Raw genomic sequence first — 20,453 nt, forward strand, 5'->3', positions numbered from 1 at the left:
CTCAATTAGCGACACTAGCGCCACCAACGGTAGCTCGAAACTAGGTTTCGATATTCTCGCCATTTGGTGTTTTAGTTCCCGTTCGAGACGGTCGTAGAATTAGCTCCGCTAGTTCGCGACCCATCTCACAGGTACTAGTCGTGACGTGATTCAGGTAAAATATTACCATCATAATGTAAGTACTTTAAATTATTATGTACTGGCTGAAAACTTATAAAAATTACTGTGATTACTTATTTCACAGTGTAATTTATTTTTACAACGGTGTTACCGTTCGGGGGTAGATTGCATTCAATCTAACTCAGTGTAATTTTAAATAATTATCTTTCTTCTCTAGTAATACTTGTACCTAACGGTATTCCGTTAGACGTGTTTCAAAAGTAAACATTACTTTTTAGCAATGTTTGTTTCTAACGGTTTTTCGTTAGATATGTTTTTAAGCTAACTTTTCTTCTTAGCAATGTTCGTACCTGACGGCGTGTTCCGTTAGATGTGTTTTAAAACTAACATTCCTTTTTAGCAATGTTTGTGCCTAACGGTTTTCGTTAGATGTGTTTTAAAACTAATATTCCTTTTTAGCAATGTTCATTCCTAACGGTATAACACTCCTTTTTAGCTGTGTTTGTTCCTAAGGGTTTTCCGTTAGATGTCTTTATTTTCAAAAGGAAAGAGGAAATATTATGTCCACGTGCAGAAGAGGAGCAAGAGTTGGCGTAGAGGTCAAATCAAAGGATGGTGTGGTGTAATGTGATAGTCGCAAGATGTGATTGCTTGCTACAATAAGCTGTAAGTACCAACTTACCAATACCATTTCAGACATACGAATTCCATCGGACGGATTGTGTTGATTTATAAATCAACAAAATAAATAAACGGTAAACTACCTTTATCAATATGCATCCGGGGAAAGTATGAAAACTTCCACTAGGTAGGGTAGCGTACCGACGTACCTATTCTACCGCCATTATGGAAGTCTAACGCATGGCTTATAACCCAAGAGTGAAGTGTGCAGTTTGTCCTATTAGGATACGGTACGTAGGTATAATAATACCTTTGTGGTTTTCTTAAACTATGATTTCAGGAAAACGCTATGCTGTTACTGTGTAGATAAACAGTGAGTCTGTGTAATAAACGGTGAAGGATGAACATCGTCTATTCAGCCTGATACGCAGTTTATTTGATGCTAGCGGCGTCTGGAAAATTTTTCGGCAGCAATACGATCGCAACTCTGCTCCGCAGATCGATCTGAGATTTCGCCTTATGCTAAATACCTACAGTGGAAAACTCAAACTGGCTACTCGGCAAGCTAGATGGCAGTGTAACCAAAATGCAGCAGCATAATCCTGTAGCGAGGGTAAGTTCTCTTGGAGCAAACAGGGAAAAACCAGGAGCCAGAACATTTTCTCCCTCATCCCACCGGGATAGGAGAAAACTCAAACACTCAAGGAGTCTCATATTGAGCCAGGCAACGCCGCTCATTTTTATTTACGTCGAGAGGTCTTAGTAAGGCATTGGTCCAAACCCTCTTGTTATCCCTCATCCCACTGGGATAGGAGATTACCCAAAGAGAATCGGACTCAAATCATTACATTTCGAGCCGAGCAACCTCGCTCATTTTTATTTACATCGAGAGGTTTTAGGGCATCGCTCTAAACTCTCATGTTATCCCTCATCCCACTGGGATAGGAGATTACCCAAAGAGAACCGGACTCAAATCATTACATTTCAAGCCGAGCAACCTCGCTCATTTTTATTTACGTCGAGAGGTCTTAGGGCATCGCTCTAAACCCTCATGTTATCCCTCATCCCAATGGGATAGGAGATTACCCAAAGATAACCGGACTCAAATCACTACATTTCGAGCCGAGCAACCTCGCTCATTTTATTTACGTCGAGAGATCTTAGGGCATCGCTCTAAACTCTCATGTTATCCCTCATCCCTCTGGGATAGGAGATTACCCAAGGAGAATCGGACTCAAATCATTACATTTTGAGCCAAGCAACCTCGCTCGTTTGTATTTGCGGTTCAAAGACATGAGGGCATCGTCCTAAATCCTCATAATTTTTCAAGAGTTATAGAACCCAAACGCCTTATTCCACGGCAAACGAAAATAAGTAAAGTTGCCGAGTAGACATGAGGGCTTCGCCCTAAATCCGCATAACTATAAAAGGGTCTGAAATTCTATTTAACACGGCAAAATTAAAGTAATGTTGCCGGGAGGACATAAGGGCATCGCCCCAAATCCTCATAATTTTCAAGGGTTATGGAACCCTAATTAAAATGCTTTATTTTATGACAAAAGTAAGCTATTTAAGACCTGCCATGGGTAAAAGGTGGAGACAGAGATCATGAGATTACGCAAAAATTACTCGATTCGTGTCAGTTTGGCTTATTTCATTACTGCCGAGATGATACAAGGGCATCGCCCTAAACCTTCAGAATCTTGAAGGATGTTAATTAATCGGGGCCGCAGCTATGCGCCCTGAATTTTTGGTACCGAACAGTTAACGCCTGGAGAAATTAAATAAACTTAAGCCTTTATGCAGCCTCTGCATAGTAAAGTTACAACTATTGACCTGATAGTCTTTTAAATAAGGTATACATTCATAGACGCTTGGCGGGTACCACAAAGTACTGAATACTAAAATAAGTATTTGTCTGCTATACATACCTATAGTACACCGACAGACTCATGCAAATGTTCTGACGGCAATTGATTCGCACAGAAAGAGTCGCGACATTCGCGCCCTTACCTATTGGACGACTTCATTCTGGGGTAACTCAAGACCCATCCTTGCTTCGGGGTCAGATATAACCCATGCCCCTTTTGTAATAAAAGCACACAAGTCTGGATAATAAACACAATGAAGTCGGTCCTTACCTGTATAAAATAAATAAACAAAATAATAACAGTCTTACAAACTAGTAACAGTAAAAGGTGAACTCCATAAATACAAAATGGCCTAACCGAGTCTCGGTTACCAAAAACATACAGATCAAGTCACGTAACGTTACAAATCCTAAAGCATTGGCTCTTCTCATGTTATAACACTACAATTCATGATTTGCGTGAGGCAAAGAGCATTTTAACCGCCAACTTGAGGCGCTCATGGCACCCAATACCAAATACTTATGATCCACAATAACCAAAAGTATAAAGCTTATCTGAGCTTAAAACAAATTGGGCACGCTGCATGGTAACGCATTTCGCAATTGAATTTCACTGTACAACGAAAACAGTGACTTTAGTAAACCGTACTTACTAAATATATATTAAACCGCGTAGGTTTACATACTACAATTTGTTATTTTCTCATTTATACAAGCCATTACATTCGTTGGAGAAAAGATTGCATACCAAAAGTCACACAAGTCTTCAGTCTCTTAACTGAACTTTCCGTGTGCCCTATTATAGTGTCAATGACTACGTCTTGTCTACTTAATTTAAGTAAATAAATATAATTTATTATTAATGTCATATGACACCATGTCATATTGTTAATTCGACCTTTTGTGCACCTCTGTGGTTCAATAAAAATTGTCGTATGAATATGAACGACTTTTACGAGGAGTTAAAGGGAATAAATCAAAACCTTCAGTCCAAGAAAGTAATTTAACTCTGATTTTTCCAATTATCACTGTGACCTTAGGGTCACACAGAAGTACATAAACATGGTTGGAATTAATTTTGGATAATGTGCCGCACTCTTAAGCTCTTTGCTTGGGGCCGAAAGTCCTTCGCCTACCTACATAGTACAATTTACAAAATTCGTATTTGATGTGATTTAAATCCATCAATTATTATACTGTAACGAAGGTAGTCACAAGCAAAATGTTGTGGCACACACAACTGTTTACGAGTTAACTTGTTTACAACAGCCTCGTGAAATATTCTAATACCTACCCGACTCGCTAGGTCAATAAAGTAATTTGTCTCTGCTGACTATTGTCACAAAAATTAGTACTTACCTACCTACCGGCAACTTAGGTATGTACACTTCAATGAATCATGAGTGACATTGGCGATGATATAAAACTTAGTGTTACACAAACATCATTACATAAATATTTTTACATAAATATTATTACATCGTGCAAATGAGCGATCGTCCAACGGCATTCAGGGTGATGAAAATAAATCATTCGAAATTAAATCCGATGCCCACCCTAAGGGCCTTGATGAAACCTGATAAGGTTTAGATCGGCTACGAAACTATCATTTAATTCTAGCTGTGCTTGCGACTTCGTTTGCATAACTTTTCTCGCTTTCGCAACATTCTTATTGATGCTCCGCTACTATTGGTGGTAGAATGATGTTATTATGATTTTATACATAGAATTCGTGGTTAAAGGACTCCAACACAAAGATAGTTTTTGGGTTGATGCAAACAAACTCTTGTTCAGCCCTATAACATTATTATCATAATTGTAATTACAATAATACATAATTACATATTAAGATTGCTCTGAATTAAGCTGGTTGACTAACCGTCAATAAGCTGATCTAGCTGACAAGTTATCACTGTTAGCCCTAAAGATAATGGTCGCACAGTCTTACCACAGCACCGACGTTTGTAAACCGCAAAGTTTACTAAGTTTGTACTAGGAAAGTCTGTATTATTATAAATTTTATCAATTCCGACTCAAACTTCGCTATCCCTAGCGAACAGCGATAACGCGGAATACTCAGGCAATACAAAAGTATCGTACCTATACATAGCCGGTTAGCTATTGTCACCTATTCATTACACCGTCCACCTAGGCTACGGTCCTGTAAAGGTTTATAAATATTAAAATCTGAGCTGATACCTAAATGTGGGAAATGTTGGAGATCATCAAACGCCCGCTATCGGCAAGCGACCTTAACTGTACCAGTGAATATTCTTATCCATACCTAATAATTATTCACTCCTACCGAAGCTTATTAAATTCATCCAACGGTCTGATACTGTGAGTGAGGGTGGACGTAGCTTTTGCGCCTTTTACATGACGTAAAGTAACCGATAGTTCATTATTACATAGTTGTTAATAAACGATGCATTAGACGTGAATTTACGGAGATGCAGATGCAGGTTGCGTTCTGTAAAATATTATAATGTACCTACACACAGTACATTACCACTCAGTAGACAGATAAGCTAAAGTTCTAACTAATTCATAACATTTCTCACTGATCAATGTCTTATTCTTCAATTGATCACATTGGCGATTACACAGCGCCACCAGGAGATAATAGACACGTCTCTCATTATAAAGGCTTCGAATAACGGTACAGTACTGTTTAATAGCGACGTTTTACCTGAAAATAAAACGTTTATTAAACATACTTACCTTATTCGAAGCCTACTTTTTAAATCTACCTGGTGTCATAAAACACAATGGCGAGAATATCGAAACCTAGTTTCGAGCTACCGTTGGTGGCGCTAGTGTCGCTAATTGAGGCGTGCTTAGGCGGTGGGGGACCGGAGCGGAAGTCACGTGGGCAGATTATACGTCAAAACTAGTACTCAAACAGGAAAAGACAGACACTACTCTCATTATAAAGGCTTCGAATAAGGTAAGTATGTTTAATAAACGTTTTATTTTCAGGTAAAACGTCGCTATTATAACGGCCATGTTCCTTTCCTATCGTGTACGTACCGAGCACGTTTACTTTACAACTACGCCTGGTCTATAGTATATTAGTTATGGGTAGAAATGTAGAATCGAACCAAATAAAAAACCAATGTCAATGTCATGTGTAAGTTGTCATTAGTGTCAAATGTGATCTTGTCTTTTCTTTGTCGTGATAAAAACGTATTCGTAATATTCATTAATTTCCTTACCTAATATTAATTCCGGGCGTATTATTTCTCGTTTGATCAGGTCAAGTTTTTGTTATGTGTTGTTGAGCGGCGCGCTTGCTGTCGTTGTGTTTTCCTGGTGGGTTTTCCTGATGATGATTCATTTTAGTTTATCGTTGCAGTATTTAGTTTTTTAAAGAACGCAGTTCACAATGCTTATTGGTCGCGATTCATGTGATTAAGCATGTTAATTTTATTTTAGTAGTTTTAAATATAAGATGACTCAAGATTTTCAAAGTTCGTTTGATACGTCTACCGATTACACCGAAATACAGGTTTGTACATAACCCTGGATTACTTGCCACGGTTCAGTGCAAGGTCCTTGATTCATATATTTGGCAGTGAGTATGTGTTGTAAATAAACAATTGTATGGAGAACTTACTTTAAGTGATAACTAATAAGCTTGTGTAATTTTAGTAAGATGCTAAAATTTCAGATTGTTTATTACTTTAACAAACTTATCTGAAGATTCTATTAAATGTTTTAATTTATCAAATGACATTAAATTCATGTAGCCTTGTAGGTTGGTATTTTTTTGTGAAATTATTTTATAAATCATACCTATCTTACTGAGAAGATTTTAGCCTTTCAAACTCAAGAGAACAAGCATGAGATGTAATGATCAGCAACACACAAAGTCATAATAATATCTGTTGCTAATGTTACTTAGTGAATCTATAAACATCCAAATATCTTACAATGTTTTTGTTAATAGTTTGGTAGAATATTACGCATTAGGTTGTGCTACAGACAATTGAATTATCTTTAATCTGATAAAATTAATGTTATCATTAATTTCTAAATAACTTTCAGTACTGTAGTGCATGTGTCTGTGGCTTGTGGTTTGTGCCATTAAAATATCAATTAATTTCTTGTTTCTTTGCAACTTATTTGTGTCGTGCTGTGGTGTTCCTGACTGACAATACGTGAAGTTGTTTTCCGTTACTTGAAGTAAAAAATAAAATTGGTAGGTAGTATAAAATTAATTTAATTAAGCAATCATGGCGGTAGCCAAAGAAAATAATAATTTTCTGCGAACCGAACTCGCTAATCCCTGTTAAATTTTGTCAGCGTGTGCGTGCGCGCCGCATACGTGTTGGCGCGCTCACATACAAACCGCGCCCGTGCGTTTCTATGAAGATGACCTCCTCATTTGTATTTACTCTGATTGTCGCTTGCAGCACTGGCCCGTGGGCATCATGGAGGCGGTGATCACGGCCGTGTTCGTGCTGAGCATCGTGGTGGTGCTGCTGCTCATGCTGTGCCGCTGCTGCTCGCGCGACAGGTCCCGCGGGCAGGTCATCACGCGTGAGTACACACTACCTATTCTAAGGCTGGGTTGCACCATCTTACTTTTACTATAACAAACGTCAAAAATCTGTCAAACTCTAAGGAGTTGAGAGTCAACACCGATTATGTTCATATACCTAGATCGTTTCATCCACGAAGACGCGCCCCACCATTCTTCCGCTAATGTTTCAGTGTTATCGGTACACGCGAAATCATCCGTGAGTGCACACGCACACTACAATAATGCCGCTCGGATTGCTCGGGTCAAACTCCCCGCACCCCGCGCGACCGAGACCAAGTAGAATAGGGCGCGCCTTCGTGTCTGAAACGATCTACAAGTAGTTATGGTTAACGTTAGGTGGTGCAACTCAGCCTTATTCTTTATTAGTATCGCTCGTTCGTTCATTTCAGCCAAATGACGCCCACTGCTGGACAAAGGCTTCCCCCAAGGATTTCCATAACGATCGGTCCTGCGCTGCCCACATCCAGGTTCTTCCAGCGACCGTCATCAGATCGTAGGTCCACCTAGTGGGGGCCTGCCTACGCTACGTCTTCCGCCCCGTGGCCGCCACGCGAGAACTTTTATGCCATCAGGAGCCAGCCATTTACACATATACCTCCCCATATAACTTGCTCTGCTCGTGCTGAAAAGAAGTGGGGCGGTAGAAACTCACTTTCACACACTGTCAAGTAGTAGTTTTCACTGCAGAAGCGCAATCCTCTTTAGTTAAGCAGAAAAGGCTTTCGCCTGCAGTCAACACTGGCCAAATAGGTTGAGATTTGAGAAGGATGTTAGCATATACTCCTTATTCTCCTTTTACGGCATCTAGAAGAGTGGGGGTGGTCTTACTCTACTCTGCCGGAACCATACGACTATACTGTTAGAGGTGGGAATAGTCCCGTAATGTAAAGTTGATAAGTTCGAAAACTTGTTTAGATTTGGACCTTTCGCGTCGGCAGGCACGTAATGCGAACTGAGTCACGTCTGTCTTAATTAATAATACCTAACTGTGATTGTCTAATATATTTTCACGATTAAATGTCATAGCAGATTTATCAACTCTGAAAGGGATCAACACCGTGTCGCTTTTCGCGAGCTGTCATCGCCTTTCGCGCGCTGTCAACCGCGAGGCGAGTCGTTTACATTACGGTGCGGATAAGGCCCAGAGCAGACGGTGAATCGCAACTGCAACGAAACTGCAACTTTTTGATCATTCTGTTGAATGAAACTGAAAGTTTCAAACTGGTCGCGTCATGTGTGGTCTCTCAACGGACGCTATGGCAGAAACTTAGATGCAAGTCAAAAGTAACTACCAGTTGCAGTTTCGTTGCAGTTGCGTTTCACCGTCTGTTCTGGGCCTAAGTGTGCGTTGCAGTATGGAGTGTCATACAAAGAATACTGACCGCCTCGAGTTGATACGGTTGCGATCCCTTTCCGGGTTGATAAGTGTGCTACGTCCTTTAAACGATATTATGCATGTTGCTAAATGTATCACCCTGTAATATTGTTTCAGCGCCCGCGCCGCCCGGCACCGTGCCCGCGCCATACCCGCAACAGCAGTATTCCACTGGTAAGTTTCACTACATACTGGCTGACCGGCGAACTTCGTACCGCCTATGTTCATCAGAAATAATGTAGGTGAATAGTGAAAGAAGTTTTCAAATCGGCCCAGTAGTTTCAGAGCCTATTCAAAAAAAATTTTTTTCTTTATAATTATTAGTGTAGAACACGTAAACTATTCTGCTACTAATGCTAGGTTTTGATAAGGTCCTATATCCTATTGCTCTACATTTCTACAATAAGTGTATTAAAGTTTGGGTCAGATAAATGCAGATATTTTAAGAGGTGTATTTTGTTCATTCGACAAAATTATTTACTCTGAGAAACTCATCGAGCAGCTTTCCCTTGGCCTTAAATTCTCCCAGCACTTTCTTTGACTACTCGGACGTTGTGTCGAATACTAATTTGACTGTACGACAATGTATCGTATTCACTTGTGCAATAAACTCATACTACAGAGGAGAAACAAAATGAGGCTTTTATTAATAATAGAAAATTACTACCTACGTTTTAAATAATCAACTTATTGATCGGACTTAGAAGTAGTTCAGTGTAATATGTTTTTAATTATAGACCAATTTTCAAAAATATATTTTAAATATAGATTCTTAATCGCATAAGGAAGTAAGATAAGCGATTCATTTTCCTAGTAGAGCTCGAATATCGATACTAATCTCACGTCAAGATGGAAATATCCAAGCAAGATAAAAGATCATTGTGCAATATGTATATAATTATTATTTGCTTTGGAATACGAAGAGATTATGGCTTTCATGTAGAATACTTTTCGTAATTATGATTTTACTGTGCAAAGAATCGCATTAGTAAAATAAAAATAAGCTGGTATCGGTTAGTACTGAGGAGGATAGTGGTGATGGAGATAAATATTTCAAGTTAAAAATAAATTTTGTGATAAATATTTGATTCATCACGGGAAATATCATGTGTTGGCTCTCTTATCGCATACACGCGTCGCGCCTGTATCTACGTGCTTGATGATGTCATGTGTAAATTCAAGCTCCCACTTATATAGCGGGGAAGCCCCGACTAACGATATCGGAGTTCTTGATTCGAGACAAGTAGGTCACGGTGAGTCAAATTAAAGAAAGTAATGTTTGGCAAAGTGGAAGTGGAATTGAAATAAACACTAATTTTATAAACAAAACTGCTGAACATGGCGCTTCACTTTTCGCGATCCAAGCTGGTGGATGAGTGAGAGCTTGTTCTCACTTGAAGGGTGTCAGACCCGGATCTTAATCAGGTGTCGGCGCTACATCGCTGTCAGTTCAAAAGAATGTACCTATGATATACCAGTAGGTTTTCAGGAGACACAAAAAACTGTATATTTTTTAAATTTGGATTTGGCATACGTCCTTTTGAACTGACATCAAGGGCTCTCTGTACACACACGGCGGTTTTCAGCCAGGTCGAAGCTGGTTGGTGCCATTTTTACTCTAGCAATTTTTGTTCTGGGTGACCGCCGCACAACACCCGCCATTTCTAGTTGACATAGATACAAAATCGGTCTTTGACAAGTGTGACTAGCTTGATATAAAATGCTCTGCCACATAAAGTGGGAACACGCTCTCACTCAAGAAATCCGAGCTGCAGGGCTACTCTGAAACGCTGTTCACGTAGTTTCGGGTCTATCTGGCATCGTCGCTCATGCTGGCATTTCGCTTTGCGTGAGAGAGATCGCCACATTCGAAACTTGGATAACGTTTTTCGGAGTAACACCGCTGATGTAGAATAGAATAGACTTTATTGAACACAGTAAGTAGGTATAATTTATAAACAATAACAACACAACACAAAAAGAAAGAAAAAATAGTGGACCACTGCGCCAATAGACCGCTCAGCATTTATCTTGACATTCCTGTAAGTAAGCGCATGTCAAGAAGCTGGTCTTCCGCGGAAGCCCTTGTTGTGGCATCACGCATCCCTTCGGAGATACACCGACTCGGGCCGATTCATCATCATCATCATCTCAGCCATAGGACGTCCACTGCTGAACATAGGCCTCCCCCAATGCTTTCCATGTTGCCCGGTTGGTAGCGGCCTGCGTCCAGCGCTTTCCTGCTACCTTTATGTCGTCGGTTCACCTTGTGGGTGGACGTTCCACGCTGCGTTTTCCGGTACGCGGCCTCCACTCCAGAACCTTGCTGCCCCATCGGCCGTCAGTTCTGCTTACTATGTGCCCTGCCCATTGCCTCGGGCCGATTGTGATTGTGTTATTTTCCGCAGTAGTGACGACGTACCCGGTGGCGCAAGCGCCGTACCCGGCGGCGCAAGCCCCGTATCCGGCGGCGCAGGCCCCGTATCCGGTGGCGCCGTACCCGGCGGCGCCGGTGGGTATGCCGACGCCCGGCGCCGGCGCGCCGTACCCCACCGCCATGCCCTACCCTCACCCGCAGCCGCAGCCGCATGTCGCGCCGAGCGCGCCCGATGCTAACGGTATGTATTTTGTAGTACTATGACGTGACGTATGTACGTGCATCTTTATTTAATGTTTACTTTTAGGGAGTAGGTACTACTACACTAATACAGTTATCGTCAAATTGATTTGTTACAAATTACGATTAATAACTTTTATTGGTGTGGATCATACTAACGTAATGGTACAGTCACAAACCCTAATCTGTATAAATAAAAATGAATTGATGTTCGTTAGTCTGATTAAAACTCGAGATCGGCTGGGCCGATTGAGCTGATTTTGGTTTTAAAATGTTTGTCGTAGTCCAGGGTAGGTCTAAACGTAGTGAGCAAATACGCGCGCGATATTGTTTTTCTGTGACAGACAAAATTCCACGCGGGCGAAGCCGCGGGCGGAAAGCTAGTATGGAATAAAAACCCCAATTAAAGTTGATCGTAGCTCGTCCAACGCAAATATGATTAAATATGTTAATTATTATTAAATATTATTATTTAAACATTTTGGTGAGGGCATGAATGTTATACTAAAATAGTTTTCCTTAGACCGTCTTTTTGTTGAACTATAAGCTCCGACTCGAGTGAATCATTTACTCTGATAAAATCTCTCTCTGTACACGCAAATATCAAGATTAAATTGATGGAAGCAGCGATAATGGCAATTTAAATTTAACATTTACACAAATATTTGATGTATTACTAAGCCAAACGCTTTGCATAGCTGTGTGTCACGCTCTGCTTCATTGATAACGATAAAAGTTATCATATTTTTTTAAAAACCGCGTAGGTACCTAATGTTTGTTTTAATATCATATAACGTCACTATCGTGTTACAGTAGCTATTTAAATATTTAAAGAATGAACAAAAATGTAGCTATGATGTTAAAAAGGGATGGACAAGACAAGGCAAGGTACACAAATAAAACGTACATGGGCAAATCTTTGATTATGAAGCAGACATCAAGGTGACCAACTATAATAGTTTAAGAGCGCGTATCCTGTTAAATTTGGTTTGAATAGGATGTTCGCAGAAAATAATATATCTGTTTATTATGCTTATTTGTATGCCACTTATTCGTTATTGTTTAAGGTGCTCATGCTGTGGCATAATGAATAATATCAGCATCTGCGGACCGATTAGATTATTGTGGCAAGTCAACAATTACAGTTTTGGAATATTTTATTTATAAAAGTTATTAATATTATCCTACAAATAACATTGAAATAACTTTGCAAAAATACAGAGTGAACAATAAGCGCTAATTCCTGTGAGGTCTCATTTAAACGTTGCAAAATCGTAAAATAAACTAAGTAACTTTAATGCCAACTGTGTGACTATTATTAGCGATACTAACAGTAGCAACTAGCAAGTCTGTTGATATCAAGAAATAGGCATTGTATCAATTCGCGTTACCGGTGGAGAATAACTGTTGTTTACTTTACTGTCGTGACGCGGTGGCTTCCCGCTTTGTTTATGCAGCCATTGATCGGTGTATTTATTTTGTGTTGATAGAGACACATTATCTAATTTAAGCACTTTTTTTTCAATTTGGAATGTTATATATTGCTACTGCTTAAGATCGCAGTGTTTATATATTTGTAATATAGGTTAATAAACCTTTTAATTGATTTATGATATTTAACGTAGGAACCGATTCATTACTACATATTAAAAACCCGTTAGCGCGATGCACGCGTTAACTGTGCGTAATCTACCAACTTAATTTGTATTTATTTGCTGCTTTATTTTTATTATTAATGTTTAAAATATAAATATTTTATCTCGATACCAATGCGTAGCTCTTTTTGTTCCTAAGCTAGGATCCACCTGCTCGTGTATTTCCCCCACTGATGGACATCTGGAAAAAATGATCGTTGGACAAACTTTTTTTCCCAATGTCTGCCGGGGACAAATGGTGGGGGACAACGGGAATAAGCCCACAAACGTAACGTTCGTTTGTTTAAAGATAATGTATAATCAGCAAGAAGTTTTATTTACACAAAAAGATGAGCAGGAACGATTCTAGATGAATGAATAGGATTATGTGGGCATAGCTTACTGTTTATTGGTTAAGGGCTGATTTTTCAATCGTCAGATATCTTTTAACTGAAGTATAACCTTGTAATTTTGACATATTTCTCTAAAACTGTCAATGTTTCAAACTTATTCTTCAGTTAAAAGTTATCCGACATTGAAAAATCAGCCCTAAGGGTGTTGAGGTTAAGGGTAAAATGTCCGATACACTGACATAACTAATGCACTAATTTTGTGTATAGTTTTCTTTGGGATGGCCCCGCCTGGATGGAACACGCAAGGTATTGACGCACTAACTTACATAACAATTATGTGTATTTGCATCCATTTGTGGTTTGGTTTTTGACGTTGACTCATCCTCATTATTCACCGACCGGAGCGCTATAATTATCTATTTGATATGGTATTAAGTTATTAAAATGCACCATTATCTACAAGCTTTGCGATAGTAGTGAAGTAATAGTAATTCTTTCAACTCGGCTTTATCACTCACGCATTCTTCGATCGCACCTCATTTATTTATTTTCTTTATTAGGAAAACATTCAGCATACTGTAATACAGGTAGCATAATTTAATTAATGCTGTTATCCTCGTACTTAAAATCCGCTACTTGTTTTTTTTACGCTTTTTTATTATTACTTTTGTTTTGATCTGTTCTCGTGTGAACCAGCTGCTCGTTCTCAGGGTAAAAATGAGCAAAGTATTGAATTAATATTAATTACATACTCATGGTATGTAAAAACCTGTCCAGTTTAAAAGAGGATACTGGACATCCTCAAATATCCTAAGCTTTTTTGTAGCATCAACATCGAAATTATAAACCACTTAAATCAACATAATGTCATGGTCATGGCACGTCATGGCGTATACAGCTAGTTTATAGCATCTCGTCCTTTGTACGTTCATATTACTTTCACTTTCGTTATCACTCAAGTAATTGATTCGTTATCAACGCGATTCATATGAGTAGGTATTTATTATTGTACTCGGGTAGGTGATTCTTACCAGTTATGAAAAGCTCATACCGTGTTTTGTTAAAATATATTTTTTTATAGTTACCCAAGGAAATGGCCTATCCATACCGCCAGGAGACGGTAGCTTATATGTGGCTCGAACCCACTAAAAACCTGGGGTGTTCCCTCTGATACTGTGTTGGCAATTGGCATTAAGTTACTACTATCATACTGATATTTGAATACTGCTGACAGATACAGTTTCGAATCCTGGACCTCTCGCTCGTTCACCACCACTGAAACACGGAAGCACTTGCTGCCTGTATTCCACATACGCAAGCAGTAACCTAAACATCGTGACGTATTCTCTAAATTAGATAGGTACCGCTATTTTCCTTGAGTGGATGGTATTAATAAACAACAAACCAATATTTACGAAATTTTACCTTCATGGAAACAGCTTGCAAACAAACTGCAAATAGATATTGTTAGAAGGAATTAGTCAAATATAACAAAAGCTATAATTTGATTTAAAAAATTATAATTTGATTTAAAGAATAAATTATTAATATGACGTATAAAACTCAGTAGTGCAACAACATGCGTTCTTAAAATCACTAACCTCTGACCTTTCGCTATCGCTGTTACGAGCCTTAATTAAGATATCGCATTAGTTAATAAGCGAATCTATTCTGTCGAACTATAATTATTGTTTGCTTTGCGACTATCGCCCACGCACACTGTGAAGGTATTCCGAAAGTGGCGATGAGCAACATTTCCTATAATTTCTATTTACTTATGCGAGTCAGATATGTATTAAAACAAATTTATTTTTTAACAATTTTTGTGATAGAGCATAATTTTATTGTTGGTTTGATGTGGTGTCATTAGTTTCATTTTTATCATAACTGTTTGAATTTTGTATGATTTTATATCTTTGCATGAAATTATCATAAGTTGTAACTGTGCTTGTGTGTTAGTTTTGCATGTTTGTTGTGTGACTTCCGCCGCGGCGCGCGTGTTTGCACTGTACTAATTTGGTGGCGGATGGCTATTGCTGTGTTTGTATTAGGCTTAGTTACTCGTACGTTACTACATCACGCGTAATGGAATGGCTGTTTGGATTAGTTATGTCTGTCTCGCCATTTTATTATAGTAAATCCTATAACTTAATGGCGGCTAACTGAAGCAGGTTTAAAATTAACAGAAACATGAAACACCTTCAGATTTAGTCGTAGAGTGCCTTTTTATTATCCATAAATGGTAATCACGGTTTAAATCGGTGAAATGACCTCAAATCTTTTCTATGCACAGAATAGATTAGTAAAAAATCCTGAATCATCCAAGGTCACTCGACAAATAGTTGGCAATGAATCGTCTTCCAAGTTTGATTAGATTTGTGACGTTAAGATTCTTGCGCGACATTGAGCAAGAGACTGAGCCCGACCTACATCGATTTCATTGAAATTCTTTTTTCAGTATTATCTAGTGCATCACTTAACTTTATCTCGAATTACCAGCCAATTACCAGAACGTTGCGTACACTTAATGTAGTAGCTACAACCGTTGACATATTCAGCTGTTCTTTGACTGAATTCACAAAAGTTACATTATTTATTTTATGTTATAGCCATAGCGGCAATTTTAATTGTTAAATAAGTACTAATTAATCTACTCTATCGCATTGGGGTAACCTGTAATGTTAGAGCTAAGATTGTTATTAAATAAATAAATAAATCTCCTCAGTTGGATTTCTAGCGCTTACTCAGTCAGAGCTTGAGGTGTTTTTGTAACGTAAAAAGTCAGCGAGACTTCAGATTTGTATGGTCCCGTCATAATATGTCAATGTCACCCCCCCATTTACCGCTTCGATACCTCAGGCACTGAGTTAAGCGTTGGACTTATAGTTTAGCTATAGCTAAAACGATCTGTTGTCTGTTTGCAGCGCTGCCGCCATCTTACGAGCAGGCGACGGGCGCGGAGTTCAAGCACGCCACGCCCTACAACCCGGGCTACTAGCTTCCCATTAACTCAAGGGATGTCGCCGGATACCCACTAGTCGCCGCATGCCTGTCTTTTTGATACATCATAACTGCCATTTTAGTGCGTCACTGCTGTCAAAATGGGGCCTCGTAGCTGTCAATTTGAGGCCTTAGGGCCTTGGCAGTCCGTAATCGTCTTTTTGATGTTTCTTCTTGATCGTCGTTTTGACGCTTGAAAGCTGTCGTCGTGAGGCGTTAATGATCCGCAATTTGTTTTCAAATATTTTTTACATTGGTGCTGTGAATATACAGATCATTCCATCAATATGATCAACTTGACAGTTAAATGTATAAAACCATCATTCCATATAAGTAATGGAATCGATATTTGTTACAAAATCGTCACGTTATATGGTCGACACGTAACGAAAGCGGCATAGCGTCATTCCCGGTCAGTTGTGATGGACTTAAACAAACGGCGGTTGAATCGACATGTGCTATATTATACTTGATGTATTCTAAATGTGATTTATGTAAGCTTATGTAAAATTTGAGATTTATTTTTCATATTTTAAGTAATAAGTAATGGAAACCGAAACTGTTAAAAGGAAAATGTATGTTTTAAAATTTTTACTTTCTATTTAATGCAGGCGTTTAAATGAGGAAAAATGTTCAAGTGATGATTGAACTAATACAAATATAAATAACTGTAAAGGTAACTATTCTGCGCACTCTATTGCTCAGGGATTTCAAGTTACCTTTTGGACTGTATTTTATGTAATAGCATTGAGCTTAGCGAGTAAGTGTAATAGTAGGCGCACACCGTTGCTTTTTAGTTGGCCGATAGTTGTGCCCGATTTTAAATTGTATGAAGAATCGGCCAAATCGAATCGGCGTAGTGTGCGCACTCCCATACGCCCATACTGATCAACTGCCCGACTAAACTATCGGCCGACGAAAAATCAACGGTGTGCGCCTACTCTTAGAAATGATAATCTTTTAATCATAACGTTGAGTTTATTTGATAAAAAGCTTTGTTCCGAATTTCTTAAGTACAGGGTCACAATTTTATTTTTCTACGTTATTTTGGTAGACTTACTTTTGGTATTTGTGTAGTTCAGTAAAATACAACTAGATCAAAACTGTTGCAACTCGAAAACGCGTTAAATATTAAGTTAAGAACTGGTCAATTTAACATACTTGTACGTACATATCGTTATTAGCAAAGTCAAAATTTCAAAAGTTATCGTAAGACAAAAAATACTAGTTTCTTTTGTATTGTTTGGCGGTTCCAACCTCGGAGTCCGATTTAATGAGTCGCTTCTTTCTTTCGCCTGAAATAATGAAACGTGCCTTTTTCGTATCGCGGTATAATCTTGAATGAACATTTAATTTAAGATTTTCAAAAATGTATTTGATTAGTTAGGAATATAAAAAACGCTTTTTGCAGATTGTGAACATGTTTGTAATATTAGTGGTCCAGTTTTGATCGAGGCGGAGTCTCACAGGCTCGCAGTATGATATGATGCACCTCGGGCCGTCTGTGGTCTAGTCGAAACGTACACGTTTAAACGTATTTAGGACTGACAATAAAGACGTAAATGTAGTGAAGACAAAATGTGACTATTTTTTTTGTTTATCGGCTCAAAAAATTATCCTTTATGGTTATTTTTTAAAATTAATAATTCAACAAAATGGATCTATAATTCGGTTAAGATTTAACTCTTATGGCGTTCTTATTATACTTGAAATTATGATGTTATAGTTTTACAGCATTTGCTGCCCTTTCTACTTACATTTAGTTGTTTCGGTGCTTATGAGAAAAGGCTTGTAGGTAGTTTCAAGTTCAGTTTTTTAAATTACTTTCTAATTAGTGTCTCCATTTAAAACTAACATTATAAATATCTGAGAATCAGACCCACGAACTGAGCTTATTATACTTCCCAAAGCTCATTTTTAATAATATTTTATAATTCTTAAATGTAAGTATACAAAAATAAATCTTTGTAAAAAATTATTAAGCAATTCATTTTTTCTGTTGTAGTGAAATAATAGTAAAAATGTTAATACTCTGGTGTCAAAATAGAATAATGATCCTCAATAGTTAGCGACACAGTATCCACTCAAGCGCCGCTCGCTACAGTCAGTCTGTGTCGCTGGCGCTCTACTACTTAATCATAGCAAAATAATATAAAAATAGCTCTTCAATGTATACTTGTTGTTGGTGTTCTTATGAGTTTTATATTGCTAGTTGACAGTTCAGTAAATAAATGAGTAAGACTAGGCGCAGACCATCGATAGTTGTGCCCGATTTTACATTGTATGAAGAATCGGTCAATTTGAATCGGCGTAATGTGCGCACTTCCATACATGCCCATACTGATCAATGGTTTGCGCATAGTCTAAATAAATAAAATATACATAATATTCACTAGGATTCAAAGCCCGACATGATTCCGTACTATTGCGTATGAATACTGACATTATTGTGTATGAATCGATATAAACAGAATGTAAAAACTAAAAATGTTTCGGGCTTTTTTATTCAGCATTTATATGTTGTTACTTGTAGCGGAGTAAGTGTTAAGAGAATGTGATAACGTGGACGATTCGGGTTCGTGGAGCGTAATCATGTAATCACTGTTGTTGTAATGTACATAATTTTATTAAAACCAAAACGTTAAATAATAAGTATTGATTTCCAAAAACTTCCTTTCGTATATTTTTATGTGATTACATTTTTTTGTAAAATTCTAAAGTACCTTTTAAGTTGACTGTGAGGTCTATTTGTAAGAATGCATGCATTCATCTGGGGGCACGGCAGTGCCCCCGCCAAGTCGAGCGCGAAGCAAACACTGCCGTACCATCCTTTACTGGAACCATTTCGCCGCATTTTCAGGCCTCTATTTGAGAACCTTTAGATAAGACCAGAACGCAGAAATTTTCGTCATCTAGTAAGCTATAATCACACACTTAAAATCCAAAATTTCAAGTCTGTAGGTCAATTAGTTCCGAAGTTAAGCGAAAGCAAAGTTTCGCATTTATGACACTCACTCACTGATGATCATCAAAATAGAACTAGTACTTCCCATTAACTCAGAGAGCTGAAATTTGGTACAGAGTTAGGGTTTAATGGCCACATAAAGGGAAAACTATCAAAACTAGGAAAATCGAAGATCTGGAGTAACACCACATTCATAATAATCAATACTACTAGCGCCACACCGGCACCGTGGTGTTCGCCTGTACCGCTCACCGCTAGATGGCGCTAGCACTTTGAGCGTCGATTTTCTGCACCGCGGTGTCCAGATTTTTTTTCCTCTCTAGTTATAATTCTGATTCGTTGTCCATTTTAAAGGTATATCGTAAAAAAAATGACGATTATATTAAAGGACGACGACGTTAAATAATTATGCCACATTCTACAAAAAGAAGTGAAATCCCACCAAAAACATTCTGTAAAAAACTAGCCAAGTCTCGATGGAGCTGCTTGTTTATCTCTAAAAAGTAATGAAATCTATACAAAGTCGTGCCAAGTCTATGGTTCTTTACTGCGATTTCTTTTTTATTATAGTTAATGTTGTGTGACTTGGCCGTTGAACAATCTTTATTAAGATAATCAATAATTATGCATAAGTATTATTGAAATACGCAGCTTTATTAAGCCTACAATTCACTGGTTATTAAATCAACGTTTTCCAAGTGGCAATTTTCCATCGTCAATGGGTAGTGGTTCTGGCAACAGATTGGTGCAATGGTGTCATGGAGCACCTGGTTTTGTACCCTTCAACGGCCAAGTCACACAACATTAACTATAATAAAAAAGAAATCGCAGTAAAGAACCATAGACTTGGCACGACTTTGTATAGATTTCATTACTTTTTAGAGATAAACAAGCAGCTCCATCGAGACTTGGCTAGTTTTTTACAGAATGTTTTTGGTGGGATTTATTTTACCAAAATAAAAGTTTATACTAAATGACATCTATTTTTCATTTTATTTCCTAATTATCATCTACTAAGAGTATATATATAGGTAGCAACTCGCAACCAAAGTTGAAGGGATTATTATTTAATAAGGTACTATTACAGGAAAATACACAACACATTCATATCACAAATACTCTAACTACCTCGCTCTTGCCAAATATAAAGGGGGTGTGCAAACGAGACAGAAAGCGCTAGCTAGACCCGTGGTAGAGCGTATCACCAAAAGTGTTGTGTTGATCGCCGATCGATCGCTCACTCCGCGACCTATAACATTTTGCCTGCTATTATCAGAATGTAATGTTGTTGGTATGCCTCAATAAATATATAATTAATTGTTTTTTATGGTCAAGTAATCGACATCTGATGG

At 38.2% G+C, this 20,453-nt stretch overlaps 1 protein-coding gene and 1 long non-coding RNA gene across 5 annotated transcripts in view; one reads left to right on the plus strand and one right to left on the minus strand.

Annotated features, from left to right (window-relative positions):
* LOC135083440 (uncharacterized) overlaps window positions 1-20,453 on the minus strand; it is a 262,840-nt gene that overhangs the window by 3,378 nt on the left and 239,009 nt on the right. The gene's annotated exons all lie outside the window — the stretch shown is intronic.
* Window positions 5,766-17,715, plus strand: LOC135083254 (nematocyst expressed protein 4-like). 4 transcript variants are annotated; one of them, XM_063977991.1, is made up of 6 exons: window positions 5,766-5,923; window positions 7,027-7,153; window positions 8,650-8,706; window positions 10,941-11,150; window positions 13,404-13,442; window positions 16,061-17,715. In XM_063977991.1, exons 2-6 carry the CDS (start codon window positions 7,045-7,047, stop codon window positions 16,132-16,134), a joined length of 489 nt encoding a protein of 162 aa, XP_063834061.1. In that variant the 5' UTR covers window positions 5,766-5,923; window positions 7,027-7,044; the 3' UTR covers window positions 16,135-17,715. The 4 variants fall into 4 exon arrangements, with proteins under 4 accessions (XP_063834061.1, XP_063834059.1, XP_063834060.1 ...); XM_063977989.1 differs by lacking the exon at window positions 5,766-5,923 and adding an exon at window positions 5,934-6,119; XM_063977992.1 differs by lacking the exon at window positions 5,766-5,923 and adding an exon at window positions 6,345-6,812.

The sequence above is a fragment of the Ostrinia nubilalis genome, chromosome 23 (assembly GCF_963855985.1).
Source record: "Ostrinia nubilalis chromosome 23, ilOstNubi1.1, whole genome shotgun sequence".
NCBI lineage: Eukaryota > Metazoa > Arthropoda > Insecta > Lepidoptera > Crambidae > Ostrinia > Ostrinia nubilalis.